Genomic DNA, 17,212 nt, shown 5'->3' on the forward strand with positions numbered 1-17,212 from the left:
CATTTGGAAAAATTGAGAAGTTGAATGAACAACCCTCTGCGCTTATTCTTCAAATTAAAAAATATTCACATTTGAGAGACTGAAATCAGAGGATATTTGCATAAAAAAAACAAAAAAAAACCAATAATCAAACACAAAATATTGTAATTTCCGGACTATAGAGCACACCGGCATATTAGCCGCACCCACTAAATTTAAAGACCAAAAAAGATTTGTACATATACTGTGTAGACTGCACCAGCCGCAGGTGTCCACATCGCAACATGGGATATTTAGGACACGGACAGATCTTACACAAAGTTTTTTTTTTATTTTTTATTTTGATTAAATGAATGTTTTTTGTTTTTTTGTTTTTTTTTCCCAAACGGTGCAGAACAGTGCGTGTAATATGACTCCTTAAACAGTAACCTACCAAAAAAGTCATTCATCGCTGTCGTCCTCCCCCTGGAACTAAAACCACTGAAGTCATCTTCTTCAGTGTCACAATTGAACAGCCACAAACTGTAATTCCTTCATCACACACTTTTTCAGTCTCTCTCTCTCTTCCATTGTCGCTCTTGGAGTCACTTTTGTCTCGAGACAAATTAGCCATTTAGCTTGAGCTATCCTTTTCATCACGCAGTAGTCCAACTTTTCAAAACCCTTGATCCTGGGTGGTTGGTGATCCAAGCAGTCCAACCAGAAGCTGTAGTAATTCTACGATTGATCAAACTTACTTTAAGATGTGTTGGATCAAAACATGATTGCTGCAAAAGACTTCAAAACGTGATATTTGCTTCCACTTCCCTCGTCATTACTTCCTGAAGCAACATGGGAAATGTAGTTTTAGCCAAGCAAGCTGCTGGGTTCAAAGCATGAGAAAAAAGGAGCGGCTTACGCACCAGAGATTACGACACATCTATTTTACTGAGCCTGGAAAAAAATATGGAATTCTGAAGTGTTAAAGCCAAAGGAACCCTGCCCTAACGTTATAGTCGGTGTTTTGTTGGGCACATTATGAGCTGTGTAAGAAATTTCAAGTCAGTGTGTGGGGTCCAACTTTGGGGTTTAATAACAGCGCCACCATGTGGTGCAGTTGTCAGAAAAAATAAAAGCACAGGCAATACTGTTGGAGTTCACATTTTGGCAAATGTTCACTCTTTTATGTGCAGCGGTTCAGGAGTAGAAGAGTAACAAACAATTACATACGGTCAAAATGCCAGCTGCTGATACAGTATTTTTAACCTCAGCAAGCCTTTGTTCTGCCTTAATACCACATCTAACGCTTTTTTTCTTGTTAAATTCCAGTGTGGATTAATCTGGTTTTGTAGTAACACGGGTGCTTGGAAATAATCTGACGGATTAACATTTCCAAACGGTATTTGAGATTTATCTTTTCTTTGGGTGCAAAAACTACATTGACAATAATAACCATGGTGTGTTGTTTTTAGCAGTTGTGTTTCATAAATCAAAGTCTCGTTTTAACATAAAGACATGCGACACATGGTGCAAACGTTAGCGACTGTGTGTCGCACAGCTGCGTATGTGGTGTTACACAGGTGTTAATCCTGACAGTTTGCAATTGCAGAGCAGCACAGAGGAGATTATATTGCACACATCCGGAGGTGCACAAGTTTACAGACTTTGAAGGTTAAGTCGACGTCTGGAGCATCATCGCGGAGTTCGTTTTGACTTTGTATTAAGAGTACTGATTTTTTTTTTTATTTTGCTTGTTTGTTCACACCACAGAGAAACAGTATGACCACAAACATTTTTCAAAATAACATAACAATGCCAGCTTTGTTGAGCTCTGAAGTGTGACTTTACATGCATAATCACACAAATACAAACAAGCTCCAGTCACCTCACCCGGGCTGTCGTTATCAGCAAACGCATATGGTGTCGAAACGTTTTTATAGAATGTCCACACGCATAACATTGCATGACAATTGCATGTTATGCGTGAAGCGGGGGACAAATTGGGAGAGTGTGAAAGCAATAAGATATTAGAAATTCATGAATAATGCAGCTTTGTCTTTTTTAATGGTAATTCACAAGGTAGACTAAGCTGGAATAAAAACCTAATTAATGGCTAGATGGAGAAGACTGTGTATACTTGTTGTTTGGGCCCCACAAATAACTCATTTCAGAGAAGGAACACTGGGTTGCATTGCGTGGGTGCGAGCCACACATACACACACACACACGCACACACACACTCATTGTAAGAGCTTGATCTTGCAGGGTCTGACAGTGAAGCATCCTCTGTATTGTCTCTGCTTCCAGTACACCCTACCACACAAAGACACAAGACTGCACTACCACTGATTTGAAAAGCTAAGATGAGAAACAACGACTCCTTGTCTTCGTCGTGCACAATCGATGATGGGATGGAGGTCATCTCATTTGATTTTGAAACCGGTTTTCCCATAGGAAGTAATACAAACAGAAATAATCTGTTATAAGACAGGGGTGTCTGCCAAGGGCCACATGAAGAAAAATTAAAGGCTACAGGACGCTATTATGCACTTTTCTTTCTTTCTTAATTTCTTTTTTAATTTAAACATGCGAAAATCACTCCAGGTTAGGTCAAGATGTTGAATATATTTTAGTAATTATTATTGATTGAGATATCTTTTCATTTCATTTGTTCTTTTTTCACTGCGGTCGTAATCTTCCTCCATAATGGTTCTTGTTTTATTTTATGTACAGAATAGAATATTCCCCGGGGGCCAAACAAAATCGAGCTGCAAATGCAAATGTTTGCACTTTGGGTACCCCTGGTAGAGACTTTACATGCAATTTTTAGTGGTTAAACATTTAAGTATTAAAACAGTCATAATTTGTCTGAAGGCGTTAACATGTTTTTTTCACATTTTTACTTGTCAAAAGTGTACAAAAAAACGTTAGCCACTGCTAAATGTGCAAAGAACAACATTTGCATAACTTCTGGTGTAAATGATTGTGTTCATGTAGTTCTTATTGGCTATAGAACCACCTGGGACTCGGGCTGCTATGTGTTTTGGAAAAGGTGTTGCAAAAAAGCAAACTCTGGCGGAATGCTGTAGTCTTTTGCAGTGATAGCGGCTTAAATTCCAAAGTTTTGTGTGACTTTGGAAGGTCTGAGAACCTGAGGGGCTTTCGAGGTTCCACTGTTTTTTTGTTGTTAGCTGGCCAAGACCAGCAAAAAAAAATATTTTTTTTATTTGTAGATCAAGTAGAACATTAAAATGTTGGTATGAGGTTTCAAACAAGCGCTTTCACGTTTACCCGTAACTCCTGTGATTGAGGGACAATACTTGTGGCGTCCTCATAGTAACTTTTACTGTAAGGCAGTGGTCCCCAATCCCCGGGCCACGGCCGTGTACCAGGCCGTGGGTCATTTGGTACCGGGCCGCACAGAAGGAAAAAATAATTTCCATTATTTCTTTTTTTTTAATGTTTTATTTTGAAAAGTGTTACATCCTTCTCACTTGACGCATGTCGATTGTGCGTGTGCTAACTTTATCTCATGCCAGATGGACTACTACTGTATTTTTACCATTTTTATTTCACCTCATATTTGGTGTCAAATGCTGATACTATGTGGGAATGCATAAAGGTAAGTTTTGATGACTTATTGAGTGCTAATGTGCACATTTGTCTCAAGTGAATTCATGCTAGCACACTGCCTTTTACCACACACGTCAAACAGCGATGTAATAATCTCTCTGGAAAAACTTGGCTGGAACTTGAACTGGTGGATGGTGGGTCGGCATTAATTTGATGTTATTCATGTCTTAGTTTTACACAATACATAATAAATACGATAAATTAGATCGCTATAATGTGTGAAAAAACCCCCAACCCCAAAACACGACAGCCTCTCCTCCTTTCCATCTTCACTCGCCAAGAAGACAGTTCTGTCTCAAGGTATGTTGACGTATTTTGACTTGTACGTAACTTACAAATAACGTGTGTGAACGGGCTTCAACGATCGCATAACTTATTGCCCACGGATGCGGGACGTATTAATCATACTTTGACATACGTCGAAATGTTTTGTGCATGCACATTTTTGGGCGACTTTGACATACTATGACGTATGCCGGCGTGCTTCAGCATGCTCTTAACTTATAAAAAACTTACCCATAACTTATTGGACGTACGCCAGCGTATTGGCCAATTTTTTCATACGTTGGCGTAAGCTGGCTAAATCGTCAAGGTGTGACAGGTGTTGGGCGTTGAGCATAAATTGTGAACACCGGCAACACGCTACGCATTTGTTGATATAAGTTGTCTATAAGTTGGAGAAACATTCTATATAAGTTACTAATACTTCATGTTTACGTCAACCTCGTTATGAATACGCTATGTATACGCCCAAAATTGAAAAAAAAACAAAAAACGTCGGCAGTTCAACGTATGCCATCAAAATGATCACGTCAGGCATGCACTTGCTAAATCGTCAATGTGTGACAGGGCCCTAAGGTTCTCTAGGGAACACATTTGCTGGGACACTGTTCGAGCAGGAGTTTTATTTACGTTTTAAATCACTTATTTACTCTACTGTTTTGTCTACTTTTTTGGGTAATACGAATGTAAAGGTGACTATATGAGTGTTATTTCATGTATTGTGGGCTCTAATAATGTTAAAAAACTGTGCTTAAAACAACTGCTTTTCTGTGCCATAACTACGAAAATATCCCATTTATTAATATTGAATCATATTGAGTCACGGAATTTCATGGTCAGGTCTGGAACCAATTAACGCTATAAATGAGGGATGACTGTATGGTCAAACTGATCTATATTTTACTTTACACTTTCTCATGCACTCCAAACCATTATGAGAGTTAACACATTAACTTATACACTCTCCCAATTTGTCCCCCGCTTATCACCATTTTGCGCTTCGCATTTTGTGGCTTCACTATATCACATTTTTTCAAAAATACATCAAGTAATAAATCATGCTGTTTCGTCGTTGAATATGGCTTGTTAAATATGTACATATTTTTTTCCAAAATTAAGTATTTTCAAGCATAAAAAGGTCGTAAAAATAGGTTTTGTATGCTCTAACTATGAACATATTCCATTTATAAATAAGGAATGCTACTTTGTCACTTACACGGTCGAGTCTGGAACTAATTAACCGCTATAAACGAGGGATTGCCGTCATGAGTTTTCACATTTCTGAAATAACAGCCTCTCTCTAATTATCGCCCGGCTGTGATAGATGGTATTAATTTGATGGTTTTAGATCAGCAGTCTTCATCAGTACTCCCTAAATATAGCAGAAGTGTGTTTTTCTCTGCCACTTTTGGTTCTTTTATTACCTGAAATGAGCAACTTATTTCAGTGATGGTCCTAATGAGCCCCATGTTGGGCATGTCACTCCTCAACAGCCACGTGGGTGCTCACAGCGTCGGCTCAACAGCACAGCTGGGACTGGACCCTGCTGACTGGAACCTGGCAGCACTCTCCCACAACAACACACACTGAAAACGCACCATACTGTGCGTGCGTGTGTGTGTTTGTTATGAGTAGGATGTCACCCTTATCATTTCAAAACTATTAAATCACATTGTCTTTTTTTGTGTGCTTCGCAGGGCCGAGGTGGTATTGGGGAACATCATAAAGAAGAAAGGGTGGAGGTAGGAGACGCATTTTTTAATTCAGTTTGGTGTTTTTTCATTTCCGTCTTGCCAGCCAGGCTGTAATCTTGTCATCTCGGGTGCACATATTGGGAAATGTGAACGGGAACCCTAAGGTAGGATGAAAGATGAATGTGGGCTGTGGTGGCATGCCCACACCGCTGCGTGTCTTCTCAAAGACACTGAATAGCAGACCAACTCGGAGGGCCTCTTCTTCGACCCTACGTCGATACAGCTTTGTCAATTTATACACTCTCATTCATGTGTGCTGGCTGAGCGCCGGCTCTGTGGGTGGATGAGTTTGACACTCAAAGGATAAGGTAGAAAGGAGCCATCGCGCACTGGACTTTCAGTTCGTCTTTCCATCTATCACCCACTCAGGTAGGCCAGCCTGTAACCTCTCATGTTGTAACAGATGTGCTTTCTTTCACTATTTGCAGACGCTCCAGTCTGGTCATAACAACAAAGATCTTCTGGGGTGGAAAGTGAGTTTACCTTTTTAATGTAGCACTGATGCTCCTGGTACTGGGAGCTTGTCATCCACATTGTCATCTTTCAGAGTTCAGATCACATTTCACAAAGAGTGTCATGATATAACATGACCCCTACTGTGCAATGCGGGGAGGTCATGTTTGTTGTTGTTTATAGCTCTATTGTGTTATTCTTTGCAGAGCTGAGACTGAAAGAGGTTTATCTCGAAAACATATTATAGAAGGTAAGTAAAAGAACCTTTCCAAAAAACAAAAAAAAGCCTTTAATTTGTTAAAATTCCACATACATTTTCCATTATAATGGTTATATAATTAATTAGTATTAAAGGTTGGCCATAAACTTGAGGAATTAATTAATTAAAAATGAATTAAAACGTTTTAAATAGACAATTAACTGGAAAACAAAACATCATTAATGCACAGTGGTGTATTATTTTTTTTTTATTTTTATTTAATTGTAAATAATTAACTAATTAAAAAATAGAACACAGTAAAATGTAAAGAAAAATCTAAAAAGAATTAATAGAATTAATCAGTATCCAGAATTTGAAAAAATGTTAACACAGAATTTTTTGTTTTACATTTACTAAAATAAATGCTTTTTTCCAAACAGTACCGAACAGTTCGTGTAAGATGGCTAAACAGTTAACAGCTAAACAGTAGCCTACCAGAAAAGCCTTTCGTCGCTGTCATGTTACTCCTACGTCTTCTTCAGTGTCGGAAATAAAACAGCCTCATAATTCCTTTGTCACACACGTTGTCAGTCTCGCTCTCTTGTCAGTCTCACTCTTTTGTTGTAGCTCTGTGTCACTTTCTCTCGAAGCAAATTAGCCCTTGAGCTAGTGCTGCTGCCCTCTTCATCACGCAGTAGTCCAGCCTTTCGAAACTTGTTGGCGATAGTGGATTTTTTGACTTCTCCATGCTGTCAAGATCCACTGGAAGACTTTGGTAAAAGTTGCTAGATGAATCACCTTTAACTTGAAAGCTGCATCATATGCATTTCTTTGTGTGTTTTCCATGATGAGGGTGTGTGCATGAAGGGCAAAATGAGTGTTGTGAAGCACATGAGATGAGCACATAACCTTAAGTTAGCTGCATCACTGTTAAGCTGCAGGGTTAAAAAAAAAAAAAAAATTCTAATTGCAATTAAAATAACAAATCCAATTGTAATGCTTTATCTGTATAAAAGGGAAGAACTTCGTCATAAAATGTTTAAATGATGCCATGTAATTTTAAGTGCAAAAATATGTTATGCAAGAAACTTGTTCATGTTGAAATCTAAAAACAATACACGTACAGTCGTCCCTTGTAATATGGCAGTTCGATTATCGCTCCCTCGCTATATCGTAGTTGTTCAAAAATTAAATTATGGCCCCGGTGACTTGTGAGTTGTTATTTTAAGATATAAAAAAGGTCATGAGGTGACTGCATATTATGAAATGTTGATACAGACTTGAAGTGGTAAGCGTTGCTTCTCTTTATGTAACAAGGATGATATCGGAGAAGGAATCAAATCTCACAATAGTATAATATATAATATCGTAACATTTCACGAGTGTCTTATTTTGTAACCAATATAATTTATTTTGGCTATTTATTTTTTCCTTCCTTTTAAGATTATTAGAACCCTGCAGACATGAAATAACATGCCAATAGTCACATTTACACTCCCATTATACATTGTTTGAAACACATTGCACAGTTAACGTATTCATTCATTTTGTCTATTTATTTAATGGGATTATAGGATAGCCCGTAGGGTATGTTCATTGGACAATGGACAGATGATCATGTAGAACTCTGGCCAATCATAAGGCTTTAATAACGTGGACTAAGTATGGGACTTGTATGGACAACGCTGCAAAGGTCGTGGTGGTGGGGGACAAGGATAGTATGATTGAAGATGCGATGCACTATAAAAGAATGTTTAGAAAATGTTAATTACAAGGACGCCACCACCGGCTAGCATGTTACTAATAGTGTTTTAAAAGAACAGATTGTACAAATGTCTATATTTATTACAATTACAAATGAAACTGCATAAAACTGTCCTTAAAAAATAATTAATTAATTAATTAATGATTGCTGTTTCGTGGTAGACTATAGACTATAATACTATTGTTATATATATTATACATTATTAGGCAAAACATTGGAAAAACAAGTGATACAGTATGTAGTATTCTGGTCATGAGGTGGCAGCAATGTCACAAATTATCGAGGAGACATTACCTTACATTACATTACCTTAAAACTGCATAAAGTCATGAAGTCTGCCATAGCATTTCCGATATGATAGAGTGAAAAAAGTTCTCCTCCCATTCAATGTGGAAGTGGTAACTTTTTGGTTTAAGTTTAGAAGACCTAGTAGACATTGGAGAGACGATGTCTCTCAACTGGCCTGGGAATACCTCGGGATCCACTAGGAGGAGCTGGGCGAAGGAGAGAGAAGTCTGGGCTTGCCAGCTAGCGGCCATCTCGAGGCCCTGCAGCATAAGAGTTGCGCAATGTGTTTCAAACAATGTACAATGGGAGTGTAAATGTGACTACAGGCATGTTATTTCATGTCTGCAGGGTTCTAATAATCTTTAAAAAAAAGTATTTAGAAAGTCAAAACAGATTTTCTAAGCTCTTAACTTCGAAAATATTACATTTATTAACACTGGATCCTATATCACGGAAATATATCGCAGTCGGTTAACCGCTATAAACAAGGGATGACTGTAGTGGCTTTCACCACTTTCAATGATACCTTCCTTGTATTATTGTGTGTAGTATTACTATTTATTTATTACTGATAGCCTTGTGGAAGAATATACAAATAAAACAGAAACACTCCTACGCTTGTAAAATTTATTTTGCAGCGGAAATTCATGCAAAATATTTAAATCGTCATCATGTCTGATGCAACGCAAAAAGTCAGAGTAACACACAAGACTTCGGTTCAGCAAGCAGCAAATTAATAATTACTCATTCATGTATTATTTTTTTCCTGTTCCGTATTCAAGTTAAGGTTGCTTTTATTATTTTTCTACTTATTTTTATATTTGTTTGAAAGTTAATGATATTAAAATGTTACTGAACAAAAATTGCTTCTTTGTGTATTAGCCATGTTTGTTGTCAGCTGACAATAGCAATTTGGCAAAGTTTAGCTGCTAACGTTGACTATTATTGAATGTGCAGCCTATTTAGGGCCCAATGATTTCCACGTTAATGGAATGGTCACACAACACACTTCCGGCCTTCAAAATAAGAGCGCTGTTTGGCACATACTGTGTAATTCCATCCGTCCATTTCTGTGCCGCTTATCCTTATCCTCGCGGGGGTATGCTGGAGCCTATCTCAGCTAACTTCGGACAAGAGGCGGGGTACACCCTGAACTGGTCCAGCCAATCGCAGGGCACATATAGACAAACAACCATTCACACTCACATTCATACCTATGGACAATTTAGATTCTCCAATTAATCTAACATGCATGTTTTTGGAATGTGGGAGGAAACCGGAGTACCCGGAGAAAACTCACACACGGGGAGAACATGCAAACTCCACACAGAGATGCCCAATGGAGATTCGAACCCAGGTCCCGAACTCCACACAGTCACACACACACTCGGCTAACCACTCGGCCACCGTGTGACCTACTATGTAATCGTGTAAATAAAATAAGTTTACACGAAAACTTATTTTAACTTATTTTACTCTAAATATCTTACATTAATAACGCAATTGGAATTGCATTGGTGTCTGCGTCTTCCTTAACCACAAGTACAATTTGTTGGGGATTTTGTAGCATTGTGTGCAGAACCACACAATGACTCCAAATTGTCGGTCGCTTCTCTGAGACTCCTGTTGTTTATGTGCACGCGCCATGGACATTTAAGTGAATACCAGACCAATTATTTCTCTCAAACGAAATTTTTACATCATGTAACTTGGAATTGTGACAAACATATACATTTATTTTCTTAAGTCTGTTCTTTTAAACCACTGTTGGTCACATCTGCTTGCCGTTTGTTCCATTTTTTGGTTGAAAAAAGTGTATTTTGGAGCTGAAGTGGGATACCACCTTCCATAAAAGTTTTATGATGGTGGCAGTGTGACCCCGCAACCAATTATTTCAAGTTCTATTATTTCCTATGGAGAAAAATAGTTTCAAGTCAAATACCGACTTCTTTTGACTTCCAAACCACATCTGTAATAGAAGATGACTGTGCTTCTAATGTGTAGGTTTAAAAGCTTCTCTGGAGAGACTGCAGTTAGACTACGTTGACGTAGTGTTTGCGAACAGACCGGACCCCAACACGCCTATGGAAGGTAACATCACTACTCTTGCCTCATTATTTCACTGCACATTAGTCTACTTGCCACTTGCTGTTTCTATGACTGCACTGATGTTTGAGTCTTTCAACCAAGTCAAAATATTCATTTATGCTGCAGCGGGGCTTCCTCCTCCACAGTCGGAATGAGACTGTAGATGCTGGAGACCTTTTTTCTTAAATGCCAGAGTGCAAAGTGTATGTGAATGTGTGTGTGCGCGCGCGTGCATGTGTGTGGGCTCAGCTGGACGCTCACTGTCCATCTGCTCCTGTCAGAGTAACTCTCTGGGATGGAGTTCAGTCAGGGGTCGCCCGTCTGCCTCCACTTTGGGTGCTTTGATTCTTTCGCAATACTGTGGAGTTTGGAGTGAGAACTTTACTGGTGACTCAGAACATAAATAAGAGTTCTTATTGCGGATTTAGACATCCTTTAAAAACACAAGAAGTCATGTCAATACTTTTTTTTTGTCATAAAATGAGAATAATGTTGAAATATTATGAGGGTCAGCTAGTCCTCTTCCAATTTTAGTGTTGGCCTCATTTCTCAACAGAAGAAAATAGCAGGTAGGGCTGCAGCTGTTCAACATTTTAGTTATGGAGCATTCTACTAAAAATTCCGTCAGTTCATTGTGTAATCGGATAAAACATATATTTGCTTGTTTAAAGAGCAATTATAAAAACACAAGACTGACTTGAATTTTTTCACACAGCTTAATGCGCTCGACAAAACACCCACTGTAACATTAGGTCAAGGGGTGTCAAACTTGTTTTCAATGAGGGCCACATTGCAGTCATGGGTGCCCTCATGAATAGAAATATGACTATAATCTCATCATACTATTATAGGTTTTGTCTTTGTTTGCAGAAACGGTTCGAGCAATGACCCATGTGATAAATCAAGGCATGGCCATGTACTGGGGTACATCCCGCTGGAGCCCCATGGAGATAATGGTACCGTACACTGAATGTTTGTGAACATGGGTCAGCATGCGACGTCAGTCTTCTGTAATGATTTTATACTCCACTTCATCTTGTTAACTTCATGTTTTCCCCTGCAGGAAGCATATTCTGTGGCACGACAATTCAATCAGATTCCTCCAATCTGTGAGCAGGCCGAGTATCACATGTTTCAGAGAGAGAAGGTGGAGGTGCAGCTACCGGAACTTTTCCATAAAATAGGTGACTCCAGCTTCTTGACCTTAAAATGCTGCACCTTTTATGATGGTGAAGTTCTAATGATGTTCTAATGTAGGTGTGGGGGCCATGACGTGGTCACCGCTGGCCTGCGGGATCATCTCAGGGAAATACGACGGCAGGGTTCCCCCGTACTCTCGGGCTTCTCTGAAGGTAGCCACGTTATGCCTGTGGTCTGTGGTTGTCTTGGTGTGGTCCTCTATGCTGCTGTCCACCTTCTTGTGTGGTTCCGTCGCTAGTTGTTGGTCGTCGCTGTGTGTTTGTGTCTTGATGTCACATGTTACGAGTGCAGTGGTCTGTCCTGTGGCATGTTCCCTCTGGATTTCAGTGTTGTGCAGTGTGGAGTACGTGTCATCCTGCGTGGCTCAGTGAATGTTTGTGGTGTTATTTGCATTATTCTGTCTGGATTCATTACTCTTCCTTGTAAGAACACAATGTCCTATCAATTTCTGATGCTTGAATTAAACACAGATTCATATGTTGAACACACACTTGTGTAATAAATAGAAGCCATCACAAATCATGGGTACTACCAAGGATTTAGCCCTGACCTACCATGGTTCCAAAAGCCAGGGTTAGGATTACATTTTTTGTTTTATTGTTGAGAGGTTAGGGTTAGGGTTAGGGTTGAAATAAAGATTGTGGGCGGGAGTTAGGGTTGGCGGTTATGGTTAGGATTTGATACTAGAGTTAGGGTTTCTAGTTAAGATTCAAGATTCTAGGGTTAAGGTTTGAATCTTGGGGCGGGGGTCTCGAGTTAGATTTTGATGATAGGGTTAGGATTTAAAGCATTGTTTCAAGTTAGGATTTGATGATTTGGTTAGGGCAGGGGTGTCCAAAGTGCGGCGCAGCGGCCATTTAAGGCCTGCGGACGTTTTTTTTTATCTTTTTTTTTTTTTTAACAGCAAACAACTGCAAAAATGGAAAAAGCAGCAGTTTTATGAGAAGAAAGACAAAATATTAGGAGAACAAAGTCAGAATATTAAGAGGAAAAAAAGTTAAAATATTAAAGACTAAAAAGTTAATTTTTTTTATCAGTTGTAATATGAGAAACAAAACGAAGATTGCAGTTTTTACGAAATTTAGGTTGGGTAAAAGTTTTTCTTTATATATACAAACTGTCTTGGCATACTGTATCTACGTGGGTTGGTTTAGGAAATAAAAAAGTGGTCCACTCATCTTTTTGCTTTTTCAGTATGCAGCCCTCGGTGGAAAAAGTTTGGACACCCCTGGGTTCGGGTTTCTGGTTAAAGTTTTGAGCTAGGGTTAGGGTTTGACTCTTGGGTTTTGGGTTTGATGTTCGACATAGTGTTTGAAGCTTGGGTTAGTTTGAGTTAGTGTCTGATGCTAGGGTCCAGGGTCTGATACTGTGGTTAGGGTTACAAATTAGGCTTTCTAGTTCGGGTTAGGATTCAATGCTAGACCACCGTGTGGCCCATCTAAGGTTTTCTCTTGTTACAAAACAGTACTACGTCTCCCATAATGACCGGACACTTAAGAATCCCACATTGCATTAACAGCAGGCTGAGTTGATACGGTTAGGATTTGGGTTGCTCATTATCAATTTATACAATTTGTAGCAGAGAAAGAAATGACATTAACTGTGTGAAAAGTTCTTCTAGGGTCAGGGTTTGATGTTAGGGTTAAGCTTGATACAGGGTGACAGTATAGAATAGAGTTTTTTTCAGTTAGAAAGCATTAACTAATGCGTTACTAATTTTGCAATTAAAATCATATTTACGGAGTAAAGGGAGAAGGAGACAGTCACATGTTTAAAAACAGGCCCTGGTGACACAGGAGGCGTGGCGGCCGGAGTGTGAGCAGGGCGGTGTTTTTGAGCAGGTGTGCTGTGTTTTCAGGGTTACCAGTGGTTGAAGGACAAGATCTTGAGCGAGGAGGGTCGGCGTCAGCAGGCGAAGTTGAAAGAGCTGCAGGCGATCGCGGAGCGGCTGGGCTGCACTCTGCCCCAACTCGCCATCGGTACGCAGATGCATTCTGCCGCTCTCTCTCTTTCTGTCTGTCTGTCCGTCCCTCTGGCTCGGACGGGGCCCGGGACGACGTCTTGTGTCCATGTTGTCCTCTGTGTGCTTGGGTGATCATTTGAATAGATGTTCCTTCATCATCGTATGATCGAAAGTAGTACTCGACATCTGAACATGGTCCAAGCATGGTGTAGCTTTCGCCAATTTGCTAAGGATTTTGAAAAAAAAAATGCGTCATAGATTTAATGCAATTTCATTTGAGGTGAATGTTTTATGGTACATCCATACAAGCATAGTATCAAGCCGAGGATGTCCCATGGGATACACTATGGTCATCTACAACTATGCATTTCTAACTGTATAATCAATTTAGAGGAAGAGAAAAGATGTGTTAAAGCGACATTATCTGCAGTTGATTCCTGTGGACGAATGATCTGCAACATTCCAGTGAATACATGTAAAGCAGAAATGCAGAAAATATGAACATGTTCCCGGCATGCGTACATACATGTTGACATGTAAATGCAAAGCTGCACGATTGCCTGGTGTTAACATACGTTTACAGTTCCTTGAGTCAGCAGCGGGATGCCGTGCTGCACATAAAGCAAAGCCATATTGATCCAGAGAAAAGAGAGAATGTGCAAAAAAAAAAAAAAAAAAGAAACCCAAAGCAGGGGGCCAGGGATGCTGCGAGTCAATATGGGACTTCCCTTCTCTTACCTCGGCACAGATTTTTGTCCTGGCAGTAAAGGCAGCGTTATAGATTTGCTTTCACAGCCCATTAACACACGCCCTCGTCTCTCCCAATTACCATAAATCCTCTGGGCGCTCCTTAGGGGGCACAAGTGTGCTGCGATTTATGCCCACCTGGTAATGATCTACATCATTGTGACATTCCGCTATTGAATATAAACTAGCATACACTGACTTCCTGCACAGCCCTGCTGCTTGGAGCTGCACCCTTAGGTGCTTCTGCTGCTTGTCTTCAATATAATGAAACTAGCAACACAGCGCCATCTTCCCTCAGCACTCGTGTACAATACCCACTTACTTTTGATGCAACTTGATGTATCCTTGAAGATTCTTACAATCTCAGCCAAATACAACGCAACACTAAATGACTCTAAAGTCGAACAATTTTGACATTTTACCACCATTTTCTTGACTAAATCTATTGCGGGTGCGTCATTTTATTTGATTCATTTGTAAATCACAATATTAGCATAAACAAGTGACGTATGCTACCTGTTTTGTCCGTACGGTTCTGGATTTGTAAAAATGGACCCATGCAAGACTTACTACAATATGAGTCTATTCGCACTGATGAAGGTTAAAAAATAAAAAAATGTATATAAACATACAATGACATCCGGCACCAACAGCGTGTGGCCCTTGGACAAATGTAGGGGATGACCTCTGCTCTAAAGGATCCAAAAATGTGCCAATGACAAGCGTAGAACCATAAGTCAAACATAACGACACAGGAAAGCGGGACACTCGTCTCTCTCCCGGCGGCTCGGTACAATATCTGAATGTTCTGAACTCCTGTTTGGCTCTGTAGAATTATGCTCAAGCAACAAACAGCTTCTCTGCTGGTTGCAGCCAAGTCGTGCACTCCATCTGAACTGGACCGCTGCAAGATGCAATTAATTCCACGCAGTATAGACATGCAAAAAAGACCAACGCTTAATATGTTGTACAGTATCACAAATAGATGAGGGAGATCGTCTTACCCAGTTTTCATTTGTGTTGTGAATTTTGAGACAAAAAAATAGTTCCTTAATTTCCTCCCACGGGATGAATAAAGTGCATGTATCTATTAAAACATTTCTATAGAGCTGCACTGTGCTATCTTTACTGGCGTATGAGTTAAGATTTCTGTTGTGCGTTTGTTTCATTTTGCGCTTGTCAGCACTCCCCCCAGCCACTAGGGTGCAGTAATGAGTCTGTCAGAAGCAAAAGTACTGAAAAGTAGTGGGTGCGATACCACTGACTTTGTTTCCGATCGGATACTGAGTAAAATTCAAGCTGGTATCGGCAATACCGATCCGATACCGATGCTTTGTGCAAATTCACCTTATGTGTCTGGTAGACTGTGTACTGTCTAGTGTATTTGATGTCGTAGCATAAATGATAGTATTTTAATTTAAATAATACTAATTTAATTAATAATTTCAGAATGGATTCAAGTAATATATTTATTTATTTTAAACCCTGAAGTGTCTGCATATTGAGGTAGCAGGGTGATTTACAATAGAGCCAAGCTAATATACAACAACAGAAAAAAACAGGACAAAATCCTATAAAACATGTAAAAATGGTATTTTAAAAAGAAAAAAGTAATATAATAAAAAACATTTTAAAAAAATGCTTAATTATTAAAAACTACTACGAGAATGAAAACAGTACAGTTCACACATGGCTCAGGTCACGTGATCGATCATCGTTTCAACAGACAAGACAAGCATTACCTCAAGTGACTGAAGTATCAAAAGTATTGATATTTTGATTTGAGTGTCGATTTAAGATCGTGAAGCGTTGGTATCGGAAGTATCGATATTTCAGTATCAATCCACACATCACTACTGAAAAGATATTTGCTGCACTTTGCGTGCTTATCTGTGTGTGTCTCAATGGTCTCCTGCAGCGTGGTGCCTACGTAACGAGGGGGTGAGCTCCGTCCTTTTAGGGGCGTCCAACACTGACCAGCTGATGGAGAACATAGGAGCCATTCAGGTGAGCTGTGGAAACATGAGCATCTTCAGTCGGTGGGGATGTGAAGTGTGCAGCAGGCGTGTGATGCTCCTCTCCTGAGAACATGCCAGCCTCTCGGCCAGTTTGCTGCCGCACGCTCGGCTGCTCTACTGTAGCAGCTTAATAAGGTCAATGCAGGATCAGTTGCCGGGGAGGGGGAGAGGGTTGGGGCTGGGGCTTAAGGGCACTTCCTACCCCTCCTGCTGATAAGATGTGGTTGTCTGGGCTGGAGGGGTGTACGTCCTCCTCATTATGTCTGTCTCGTAGAAAATAATATTCAAACTGTGTGCGCATGTGTGTCTCCGTCTCCCTGAGTACATTTCATATTTCCCCAATTTCAAATGTTACGCTCACATTTCCCCAGGGCGTCTCTGCAGTTTTCTTTGTAAGCAGGACTTTAAAATAACAGATCCTTGAAATAAACACACTGTCCCTCCTCGGTGAAGAATGTGAACGTCAGTACTCATTTTAGCTAGTTGTCGTGACTCCTGGGTAGAAAATAAATATATTTGTAGTTTTTTTGGGGGAGTATATTTTAGTAATACATTTCCTCTCAGGACTTGATTACAAAAACGCTTATTCATTTTTAACCAATTTATATCCCGTATATATATTTGATATTATTGCTATTATTTTTTGGGGTCAAAGGGTGACGTAATTTACCAACTTGTCCATGAGGTACAACTATTAAACATTTCTTTTAAACTCTTAAAGGCATAGTTCAGATTTTTTGACATGAAGTTGTATGAGATCCCCATCAGCATTGTGGTCCAATACCAGCAACTTACCCCCCACTTGGTCTCCTAAGTCCAGTTCTGGTCAGATTTCCTTGATGAAGAACGTAGTTCCACTTAGTT

At 39.7% G+C, this 17,212-nt stretch overlaps 1 protein-coding gene across 5 annotated transcripts in view; it reads left to right on the forward strand.

The window, feature by feature from the left end:
* Positions 1-17,212, forward strand: part of kcnab2a (potassium voltage-gated channel subfamily A regulatory beta subunit 2a) — a 121,569-nt gene that overhangs the window by 101,013 nt on the left and 3,344 nt on the right. For 4 of the 5 annotated variants that reach the window (XM_054785825.1, XM_054785826.1, XM_054785824.1 and 1 more), the window contains 9 exons: positions 5,571-5,615; positions 6,056-6,100; positions 6,287-6,330; positions 10,337-10,423; positions 11,291-11,376; positions 11,484-11,604; positions 11,678-11,772; positions 13,479-13,599; positions 16,249-16,337. In XM_054785825.1, the coding sequence (XP_054641800.1) occupies positions 5,571-5,615; positions 6,056-6,100; positions 6,287-6,330; positions 10,337-10,423; positions 11,291-11,376; positions 11,484-11,604; positions 11,678-11,772; positions 13,479-13,599; positions 16,249-16,337 (733 nt within the window). The remainder of the gene's footprint in view (positions 1-5,570; positions 5,616-6,055; positions 6,101-6,286; positions 6,331-10,336; positions 10,424-11,290; positions 11,377-11,483; positions 11,605-11,677; positions 11,773-13,478; positions 13,600-16,248; positions 16,338-17,212) is intronic. The other variant, XM_054785827.1, reaches the window with a different exon arrangement.

The sequence above is a fragment of the Dunckerocampus dactyliophorus genome, chromosome 8 (assembly GCF_027744805.1).
Source record: "Dunckerocampus dactyliophorus isolate RoL2022-P2 chromosome 8, RoL_Ddac_1.1, whole genome shotgun sequence".
Lineage (NCBI taxonomy): Eukaryota > Metazoa > Chordata > Actinopteri > Syngnathiformes > Syngnathidae > Dunckerocampus > Dunckerocampus dactyliophorus.